At 26.6% G+C, this 12253-nt stretch overlaps 1 protein-coding gene across 1 annotated transcript in view; it reads right to left on the bottom strand.

Moving 5' to 3' along the window:
- The window catches only part of LOC117182620 (filamin-A), a 240572-nt gene that overhangs the window by 111946 nt on the left and 116373 nt on the right, over positions 1–12253 (bottom strand). The window contains exons 13-15 of the mRNA XM_033375719.1: positions 8734–8869; positions 5551–5630; positions 5304–5471 (exon numbers count right to left, since the gene is read on the bottom strand). Coding sequence (XP_033231610.1) covers positions 5304–5471; positions 5551–5630; positions 8734–8869 — 384 coding nt within the window. The remainder of the gene's footprint in view (positions 1–5303; positions 5472–5550; positions 5631–8733; positions 8870–12253) is intronic.

Raw genomic sequence — 12253 nt, 5'->3', positions numbered from 1 at the left:
CACTTGCAGATAATTTCACCAAGCTCATGAATCAATGTATGAATTAAAATGGCAATTTGCCAGAATGTAGATCGGCCTACTCTATATCAATCGACTTCACCGATTTGCATGGGAAAAGCATAAGTGTTGAATAGCAATACTTTAATGTGTAACTTGAACGAGAACAATTTGACCTTGTATAGAATCTTTAAGGTTTTGTTTTTCTATTTTACTCGGAAATCAGAGTAGTTCAAGCAAAATAAAACTTTACATACATATATCCTTTTTATCATTTGCTTTATAAGAACGGGATTTATGAATAGTGAGAAAATCGTCTTACGGGATCGTTTACTGTTGTAGAATATGTAGGAACTCAAAAAACGATTTTAGCACCAACTAAATTTTTGTTGGTTTAATCATACAATATGGTTATCATATCTACAACAAAATATTTGCTTGTTTTAGCTAAATATGTTGGAAGATGAACTGTTTGGTTGATTTATCCAAAAAATTCAGTTAGCTCAATCAAATATTTTGTTGAATCAACAGGGTGGACGCAAGACTTTTTTTCAGAATTCCCTGACTTTTCCCAGATTTTTGATGACGAATTTTTCATTCACCCTCTCCATTAATATTTACAGACGAAAACTCCTTTATTGTGACATTTCTAATATGGAATATTGTATAAATGGAATAAAACCATTTTTAATTCAAATTAAAAAAAAAAAAATTTATTATTTTCAGGACTGATACAGCGTAATTCGCTAGCAAAAAGTGAAAAAGTGATCTATTTAAACCGAAAAAGTGAACAAAAGTTGTTAAAATTGACAAGTGTGCAATGTGTATTGATGGTGTGAAAAATGTTTTTTGAATTTAAAAGTATTGAGTGAATTTAACAGAATTCATGTGAATTCCAAAAGTTACAGAAAACTCAATAGAATATAAATAATTCATGATAAATTAATGAGAATTTAGGGAGAATTTATTAAAAGTGAATTAAAATGAATTGCAAACAACATTTTAAAATGTCTTAAAATCTTCAAATCTTTTAATATCTTTTAAAATCTTTTAAAAACTCTTGAAATGTTTCACATCTATTAAAAATTCCTTGGAAGCCTTAAAAATGCCCTTAAATAATGCAAATCCTTTGAATTCCATTAACATTACTAAAATTAATTTTTAAAATTCCTAAAATATTTAAAATACTTTGAAATCCCTTGAAACTTTATAAAGATCTTCAAAATTATTTTTAATCTTTAAAATTATCATAAAAACCTTCAAATACGATGGAATCATTTTAAATTATTCGAATAAATTGAAAATTCCTCAGAATTTTTTAAAATATACTAAAATCTTTTTTTTATTCAATCCTTAGAAATATCTTAGAATATCTTAAAATCTTTGAAATCTTACGAGAACTCTTAATTCTTGTGAATAAATTCTTAGAAATTCATTAAAATTACATGAAATTACAAGAGAACATTCCATATCTTCCACAATTCTATGAAATTCTTTAAAACATCATAACATCATCATAATTTCTTGGAAATTTATAAATTACTTGAGAATGCCTTGAAATATTTTTAAATCCCTCAAAACTTTGCAAAGCTCTTGAAAATTCCTTAACAATTTTCAAAATACTCTAAAATCATAAACTCCTTATGAATACTTTAAAGTTATTGAAATCTATTAAAAAATCCTTGAAATATTTTAAAATATCATAAAATGTTTCAAAAGAATTGAAGAGAATTCAGATATTGACCTGAATTCAACAGAAGTTAACCCACGGGTTGATTTATTGAAAGTAAACTTACTGGAGTGATTTTTTTTAATTTAAAAAAATGACTATAGTGATTTTATATTTAAAAAAGTGATTTAAGAAAAAAGTCAGTAAAAGTGACTGTGCAATCCTTGAATATTTTAAACTATTTTACTTGAAATCCTTTCTTGTGGAAATTCCCTGTCTTTTACCATTTTTTCCCCAAGTTCCTGACATTCCCGGACTAATGAATTGATGACTTTTCCCTGATTTCCAAATTTTACCTGACCTGCGATCATCCTGATCAGAAAATTTTTTGGATTCAACCAAATTTTCATGTATATCCAAGAAAACAATTTTGTAGTTCAAAATTTGTTATTGTGAGGTTTGTAAGACACAAACTTGTGCCAATGGCCCTGCGATTGTCTCTGCTACGTCGAGGATGCTATGATATCACCGCAAGAATATGAGCAACAAATGACATTATACGCGCACAACTTTCACCAGGAAATTCCGTAGAAAAGTGTAATTGCAAGCACGAAGGCTGCGTTTCTATCGTAAAATGTAGTATGTTATACAACTCTGTACTTGAAACTGAACAGACTATAAACATTTTGTGTAAGTGCTGGAATTCGATAATTTTATGGCGTTTGCAGACCGGAAATGATTACCTTATTTAAAAAATAAGCGAACAACTTTCTGTTTATTTAAATTTGTCTGAAAGAGTTCTAAGCACTTTTAGTGCTGATAATCAACAAAGAATGCTGTATTTTAAAACAATTCAGGATGGGCGCAAAACTTAGTTTTTAAAATTCCCTGACTTTTCCCTGCCTAATTTGTCATGTCCCATGACAATATTTAAAGAAGAACATTCTAAGCTTGTAACATTTTTAATACATAATATTTTATAAATTGAATAAAACAACTTAAAGTTTAAATTTATTAATTGTTTTATTTATTATTATCAGGATTGCCACAGCCAAATTTACTCGAAGAAATTATTGATTATTTATTATTATTATAAAAAAAATTTCACAGGCTTATACAGCCCAACATGTCGAAGGCATTTTTGCTTAGAGTTGGATTTTTTTTATTTGATCATTTTGCACGGGCTGTCCCGGTATATATCATCAGTCACGGGCGCATTTTTATAATGCAATCAAGTGATCTGATGCGGGCAGTCTGCCCAGACATATTGGACAAAGCCTGGTTTTTACCTCATCATTGACGGACTGGGTTGCAGTCAAGTACACGATGGGGGGACCTACAGCTTAAGTTGGGTTCCGAACCACCAGAACCTCGGTAAAGGTACATTGAAAAATTTCTAGAGGTACCGGCTCAGGGATCGAACCCCGGACCTCCGAGGTGAATCCCGAGTCTAATTTATTATTATTATTATTATTATTATTTAAAAGAATACGATTCATAGGACTCCAAAATAATTCAAATAAATAGGGCAAAATTCAAAAAGGCCCATTGATTTAAGTAAAATTGGAGTGAATATCGAGGAACTTAAGGGAAATTAGAAGAATTCTATAAAATTCATAAAAATGCAAGGTGAAAAATTTTTAAATTAAGTAAATTGAAAATAATTCAAAAATATGAAGAAAAAAAACTCATTGGATTCAGCAAGTTTGAATTGAGTTTAGAAAAAATTCAAGAAATACAAAATAATTGGTCGAAATGGTTAAGAATTGAAAGCGAGTTTAAAAGACTGAAATATGACTTAAACAAAGGTTATAAAAATTCTAAAACATTGATTAAATTGAGTGAATTTGGAGGAATTCAAGAGAATTCCAAACATCTTAACAGAATTTAAAAGAATTCAAGATAAATTAATAAGAATCCAGGGTCAATGCAAAGTGAATTACAAAAAATATTTGAAAATCTCTTTAAATCTTTGAAATACTACGAAATCCTAATTCTTATGAATAAATTATTTGAACCCTTAAATTAATCCCTAAAAATCATTCCAGATCGTCCGATATTTTCGTGAATTTTTTAAATCCCAACGAAAATTCATTTAAATGCCTTAACATTATTAAAATCCTTAAAAATTCCTTTAAAACTTTTTGATCTCTTGAAAATACCTTGAAATGTTTGGAAACTCTTGAAAATTACAGCGAAAATTTCACTTTGAAATTCCCAGCCAATTTTCATCAAAATACCAATTTATAAAAATAAATGTAATAACTTCTACACTTAAAGAAACATGGGTCCACATTCTAGAAGGATTACAAAGTATGCGTGAATTTTTTAAAAAATTTTAAAGAGATTTAGGACGCTGAAAACTGAACGTGAACATTTTCGACCCAGTGCGACCGCGGAAGCAGTGAAATTACAGTGCGACCGCGCAGAGTTAAGTTACTGAAATAAATCGAAAGTTCCTTGGAATTTTTAAAAATACTCTAAAAGCTTTTAAATATTTTATAATGCTTTGACATTTTTTTAAACTCTTGAAAATTCATTGAAACGTTTAAAAATACCCTAAAATCTTAAAAATTCTTTGTTATCCCTTCAAATTATTGAAATCAATTGAACATTTCTTGGAATCTTTCAACAAATCTTTAAAATTCTTAAAGATATTTTTAAAAACCTTGAAATGTTTGAAAATCTTTGAAATATTTCGAAATCTGTCACCACTTGCGAATAAATTCTTTGATTAAATAAATGAAATCCTTAAAATGATTGAAATCCTCGGAAAACTTATAAAAACCAATGGAATCTTTTAAAATATCTTTGAATCTTAAAAGTCTTGTAAGATCGTTCCATATTTTATGAAATTCTAAAGAATTATTTTAAATCCAATGAAAGTTATTTTAAATGTCTTCAAATCACTCAACTCCTTAAAAATTCATTGAAAACTTTTTAATCTCTATAAAATCCCTTGAAATGTTTTAAAATACCTCTGCATTTTTTTTAATAATTTGGAATCGCTTAAAATGTTTTAAGCTCTTCGAAATGACTTGGAATTTTTAGAAATACCCTAAGATATTTCAAATATTGTAACTAAAATTTTTAAAATCATTTGAAAGTTTTTAAAACTCTTGAAAATGCCTTCTAATCTTTAGAAAGATCCCAAAATATTTTAAATCATCTGGAACCCCATTAAATTACTGGAATGAAATAAAAATTCCTTGGAATTATTTAAATTACCCCAAAATATTTCAAATTCTTTACAATTCCTCAAATCTTTTTAAAGCTCTTAAAAATTATTATAAAATAATTAAAATCCTTCGAAATAATGGGTTTTTTAAATGACTAAAGTGATAGTTTCACTTTTTTAAAGTGACTATAGTCACTTTATCTTAAAAAAGTTACTAAAAATTGATTTGAGAAAAAACTGACTAAAGTGCTTCTTACAGAAATTCCCTGACTTTTTCCATTTTTTTTTCAAGATCCATGACCTTCTCTGGCCAACAAAATTTCCCTGATTTTCCCTGACCTAAGAACCCTTATTTAAATTTTGCTGAAAGAATTCTAAGCACAGGTATCGTTTGAAAAATAAATTATCCACACCATTAAAAATATTTGAAAAACAAAAAAAAATTATAAAAAAACTTACCAGCTACCGTATCGCCATTAAAAGTCATTTCAACCAAATGTGTAACTGCTTCGTGAGGTACGAACGATGCCAAAAATCGCTGACTACCTAGTGCTCTTACGAAACTCGTGACATGACCGCCGTTAACGAGGATTTCTAAATTTCCTGAACCAGCTCTGGAACCATCGACTGTAAACAGCGAAATCAGATTAATTAATTAATTATTGTACCTATGTGCAACGAATTAACAATTTTATGGGAAACTTACTTTCAAATTCGACTGGTTGATTAATCACTCCATCCGGGATGTTTCCCACTTGAATAGCCTTAGCGTTATAAGCTTGAGACCTGCAAAAAGTTAATATATTTGTTAAAAAATATGATGGTGTTCAAGTCATTATTTAATAGAAACTAAATAAGTTTCAATTTATATGCTTTAAAATTAAAGTAGACAATACTATATCAGTTAGGATCTAATATTATTTTTTTCAACACTTTACAGCAATTTCGCAGTTTCAGGATGATCACTTTTTTTAAATTTTCGTCTCCCGGCTTGCACCTGGTTCTCCCGGTGAATATTCGTGATTTCTCTCGGTTTATCAGAAAATTAACTTTCTTTGTAAAACCCACGGTTTTTTCACATATATTATAAATTGCGGAAGTCGATAGAAGTCAGCAAACCTTTTTGCAAGAGATTAATTGACTTTTAATTGATATAATCAGAAGGATAATGAAATTGTTGTGTCTAATAAAGGAAAGTACAGATAAGCGTTTTATTGTACACTAGCAGCAAATGCACATACGCAAATCGCGCATTCCTGTCTCTGAATTTTTATTTACTAACATGAAAATATGCAAATTTAAAAATCAATTTTTTAATAAAAGGTTTTAAATATTTTTGAAATAATACTGAATAATTAATAATTTCGAATTGCAAGCTCTTGAAATTTAAAAAAATATACCAAATATTTTGGACAATTTAATGAGAAAAAGGAGTTGAATAGTATAATTTCTAAGTCGAAGCGCTAGAAATTAAAGAATTGTAATTTTATATGGAAAATCACTAAATTAAAATGATCTTAGATTAAAAACTTAAAAATATGACAATTTCAAAACGTTAAAAATGGTAAATTTAAGATTCAAATTTTGGAAACTGGATAATTTAAAATTAAGAGTAAATGAAATTGTATTCTTTATAATTAAAAGCGTTCAAAATAAATAATTAAAGACTGAACACTTTTAAATTTGAATAATTTGAATTCAAAGCGATTAAAATTTGACAATTTAATACTGAAAACTATATTGAATCTTTCAAATGCTAAGCTTTTGATATTCTAGAATTTTAAATTGTTATGAGATAATAAAATTACCATTTAACATCAAAAGAAGACGTTGTCTAAAATGAAAAATGAATTAAATTATTTAAAATAAAAACCTTTCGAAATATACAGTAATTTAAATGGAAAACGTTACAAATCACAAAATGTATACTCCCAAACGTAGAAACTTAAACGAATGAGAAATTCATTTAAAACTGAACAAAATTGCAATCATAACAAATTGTGTTATTAAAACTTTTTTATACTCAAACACTTTAAAATTTTAATTATTGGAAGTAAATTAAAATCTCTTAAAAATTAATAATTTTCAAATTACTAAAAATACTTTCCAAAATTTAACCAATTTTAATTGAAAATTAATACCTAAAAAAGGAAAAAATTAAAAATTTAGTATTGTTAACAAAAATGCAGAAATCTAAAATTCTAACCACTTGCAATTACCAAAAGTGTCCTTTTACTGATGCATCAGTTTCAGATAAGAATAATTTTCATCGGTTTTTATATGAAACTCAATTTTTAATTTTTTTAATTTCAAATCTTCCTTTAGAATTATCATTCATTCTAGAAATTTTCGAATATAAAATATTTTTCAATTTGAAATGACTTATTTGTTTAAATTTTCAACTAAGAATCGGAGAATTTTAAGATCTTAAATATAAAATTAAAAATAAGATAAAGAATGCAAAACAATATTGTTATGCTTTGATTTCATTTTTTTTAAATGTAAACTTCCATAATTTTCAATCAAAAATTTAATATAAAATTTCGAAATATTTAATAGCGAAATGGTCCTAAAATTTTGACATTTAAAAGTACTGAAAAGGTTTTTTTACTAAAAGATGTAATTTTGTCAAATCAAAAGTCATTGTTATTTTCCTCATTACATTACAGAATTTTAAATAATACGAGAAATATTGTTAACCTTTAAAGTTTAATTATTTTAAAAACTTTAAAAATTATATAATTTCTTTTTGGAAAATTTCAAGAATTAAAAAATGCGCAAATTATGAAATACGGGAAATCTCCAGGTGTGGTATTTCTCTCCCGGCTTTATCCCGGTTTTTTCCCGGAGAAAGTTTCTCCGGGCTTTCTCCCGGTTCTCACGGGTTGGTGGCCACCCTGAGTTTACCATTTTACATACACAAAACTCGCTTGTCACTTTGTTTCTATTTCAGAAACTAATCGAGACTATCTCTGAATTTGCATTTCCAAAAACGAAGCTCAATTAGAGAGCATTTGCGTTTTGTTTTTGTACGAAAAAGAAATAGGAAGAATTTAAAGAATTTTATGTACAAGAATTAATTTATTTTTCAATAACACAATCGTATCTATTATTTCATTTGGTAGGGTCTATAAAAATTGATGAAATCATGATAAGAGAAAGCTTTTTTTCAAATATGACGACTTTTTATTAGTTGTTAATCTAATTTATAATATTTAACAACCAACAATTAATTTTGCTAAGTTAAGGCATTTCTGATGAAAATATATATTCAAAAGTAGCGTTATGATTTCCATCTTACTGAAATTTTCAAAAGCATTTTCAGAAAATTCAAAAATTGAAAGTTTTTGAAATTGAAGATTTAAAACATCAAAATCTCTTAAAAATTAAATTTTCAACAAAAGATGGTTTGAAGGGTAAAAGAAATGAATAACATTTTCTGATGTAAAATTATAAATAATGCATTAAAAAACTTTTTAAAAAGATCGAGTTTGAAATTGATGCACTATTTATAATGGGTACAAAAAAAACATGTTTCGGGAAAAAATTTCTAATTGCAATTTAAAAAAATTAAACATTACTCCTAATGGTCTCATTTAAAGGACAAAATATTATTTTTTACAACCGAATTCACTAAGAAAATTAATTTAAATTATTTATTATAAAATACATTTATTAGCCTATAAAATGGTTGATTTGAAATTTTTGTCGAATGATTCACGCCATTAAAACACTTATTGATTAAAATTGAAAGAGTTTCAAATTTGATCCACGAAAAATAACATTTATTCGTTTATACGAGACCATAAGAAATAATACTCTAAATTTTTAAAGTACTATTAGATATTTTTCCCGAGCAAGTTATTATTTTAATTCTTTTTTCACAAACCTAAATGGGGATCCCTTGATATGCTGTCCATTTACGAGAACCTGAATAATATGTTCCCCAACTTCCTCAGCAGTAATGGTGTAAGTCAGACCACGCAGTGTCGATTTTTGAACTGCGACAGACTTACCATGTGGTCCTAGAAAAACCAAAAAAATAAAACCTATAATATCACACAAAAATACATCATACTTTCTTCCTTTTATCTGCTAGCGCGAATTAATTTCAAGTTGGGTAAGTTCTAAACTTCAAGTTTGTGAATCTCTCAGTGACGAAGTATGTTGCTTTTTAGAAAAATTTAGGCGATACATATTTTTTCGATTAAAAAAAAATCACGAAGTTACGAATCTTTTTATTTTGACGTCTTATTTTTCTCAAAAAACGCACCTTTTTTCTTTAAAACTCTATAGTTTTCGATCTAATACATATATTTAAACTTTTCTTTCGGATCCTGGTGAATCAATTTTCCAGAAAAAAAACCCAACTCTTATGTTTGCTGTCAATTTTGTTGTTGAAATTTGCTAAATTATTTTCGATTTTTCTCTAGTGTATATCTATGCTTAAAACTTCCACAAAAATTTGAAAAACTTACTGTATTTCCAATTTCGACTCATGGGTATTTTCGATTTTGTTGCTAGTGTATTTATATACCGAAAAAGCCCACAAATGCCCAAAAAAATGTTTAAACCACAAGTACATTTTTGTCACTGAATTATAAATAGGAATGATCTATTAGAAAATATAATTGAGTAAAACCCGTAAAAAAAAGAAAATTATTATGATATTTTAGATAATAAATACTATAAAATCTAAAAATATATTATTAATACTGATTTTATATTTTACTTTAAAAATTGCGTAAGGCAAAAATGAAAAATCACGTTCCTAGCACTTATTTCTGTTTTCTGGTTAGATCAAAAAGTAAAGAAATTTAAGGAAACAAATTATTATATTTTTTTAAATAAATAGATTCCAAAATTCAAAGATATGTATCTTCGTGGGATTTTTTTTTAAATCGGAAAAATAACTGTCGCCTAATTTTCTGTAAAAACGACATATTTCGTCGCTGACCTGATTGGATTTTTAAAACTTGAAGTTTTTTATCTTAAATTTGACACTTTTTCAATAAAAACTACGAATAATCTCTTTCTATAAGAAAAATCAAAGAAAACTTTATGCGAATTGAGAATCATTTGTCCTTTTTAAATAAAAATAAAGTTCAATTAAAACTTTTAAATTATTTTGTAAATTTTTGATATATTATAAATGTTCTATGTTAGTATATTTTTCTAAAAGCTACTATTTAAGAAATATTAATTTTAATAATAAATCATAATGTTGCGAAAAAGACTTAGGATTCATAACAATTTTAGGTTTTGTTAGTTATTTTTACCGTAAATTAGCATTTCATTTTTAAACAAAAATCATCAATATTCCAATTTTTGACAATCGTAGGTTATGTTAGCATTTTACATCAGAACTGGGTGTTTTTCATAAAAAAAAATTTTTAGGTGAAACTAGCGTTTTCACCAAAAACTGTTGTTTTAAAATAAGTATTATATTATTGTTCAAACAAGATTTTCATTTTCAAACAGCTTCAGCTTATTTTAACGTTTTTAATATGAAATTGGTTATCTTAAACAAAAAAGATTAGAATCAAATCAACATTGGTTTTTCTTCGCGGAAATGATTGGTATTTTTAATAGAAAATGATCAGATTACAAAAAATATTTACCATTTTTCAACAGCTTATTAGGTCATGTTGGTGTATTTTATTTGAAACTGGTACATTTATACAACAATAATTACATTTTAATCCAATCATTTTTCTTCAAAATTATTAAATTTACAAGTTTGAACACAATTTTGGACCGTGTTAGTGTATTTTATAATCAATTGTAATCATTTTTATTCAATAAGTATTACAATTTAAAGAAGATTCATAATTTTTAATATTTTTAAGTTACGCGTTTTACACCTAAAATTGTTATTTTCAAACAAAAATCATTATAGTACTTTAAATAAGATTCAACAATTTTAGATTATGTTAGTATTTTCGTCGGAAAGTAGTGTTTTTCATCAAATTGTCAATTTTATATTAGGTTAAAATTTTACACCGGAAATCGATATTTCTGTTAAAAAATTATTAGCTTCTAAATATTTAAAATTTGGTTACAACTCTAGTTTAAGCTAGCGGTTTTCACCGAAAATATCGATATCGATTTTGAAGAATATTTACAATTTTGTAACCGGTTATTAAAAATAAAATGAGACCTCAAACATTAAACTTATAATTTTGAACAACTTTAGGTCATGTTATTGTTTTCTGCTTGAAATAGGTATTTTTCAACGAAAATGCAACGGTCTTGATGTATAAAAAATATTACGTATTGATTCTGAATTTAAATTTTTAATTTTCTTTGGTTATTAAAAATATTGTCCTTGCTTTTCTTTTCTATTACTTTAGATAAAACCTATCCAATCTAAAAATAAGACAGCCACAGAAAAAATTAAAAGATTGCAGAGCCAAAAAAAAGACAAAAAAAGAAGCTGAACAATATTTTCTGAAGTTTAGGTGGTGAAAAAATATGGTAAAAGTCAATAACAAAAAAATTATAATGTTTCAACATGACTAACATTTTTCTTGTATCTGGCTAAAGGGATATTAACAATTGCGACGTCAAAATTTGTATTTATGAATTTTTATTATAAAAATATATAGTATTTCTTCCAGTGTTTCTCTCCAAAAGTAAATGTAAAACAACGTGAGATGAAACATTTTTTATTAGTAGAAAATATCTCAAATTGTTTATAAACAAATGAGATTTCCATTAATAAAATCATTTTTATTAATTCAAAAGCATATTTCTATAATAAACATTCGTTAATAAAAATTTTGACGTCCCAGTTGTTTATATCCGTTAAGCCAATTACGAGCAAAATATTAGTCATGACCGAATCCATTTCTAATCAGGCTTGAAATCTTGAAATCGCAAAACCTATCGCAAAACCTATCTTGTTTTTTAAAGAAAATTAGGCGATATGTATTTTTCCGATTTTAAAATAGAATTTTTTCTAAAAAGTTATGCGCATTTCAATGTTGTGCTTTGTTTGTCAAAAAATCAGAATAAAAATCTGAAATCAGGAAAAAAACCTCTATAACGGAAAATTCAACAAAGATTTAAAATGATCAAAAAGGCAGTGGATTATATGAAAAAATTAAAAAACGATTTTCTCAAAAACCTACCTTTAAATTTTTTGTCAATTGTTTTTTGAGTGGGTACTTTGATAATGAGGATATCTTGTAAGTTTGATGCTTGCTAAATAACATTTTTAAGGGTAAAAACATTCACCCCGCTTCAAAAATGGTTTAGCCCGCATGATGCTTCCAAGATGCCTCTCTTTTATTAGTAAAAACTTGGGACTTGGTTAGGTGGAGTGGAAGTGTGCGAATGTGTATCCATATCGACGGAAGTATTTATAAAGAATTACGGTTATTGTATGATATTATATGGTGTGAGTG

This window comes from Belonocnema kinseyi, chromosome 2 (genome assembly GCF_010883055.1).
Source record: "Belonocnema kinseyi isolate 2016_QV_RU_SX_M_011 chromosome 2, B_treatae_v1, whole genome shotgun sequence".
In the NCBI taxonomy this organism is placed as follows: Eukaryota; Metazoa; Arthropoda; class Insecta; order Hymenoptera; family Cynipidae; genus Belonocnema; species Belonocnema kinseyi.
This window is presented reverse-complemented; position numbering and strand designations above follow the sequence as displayed.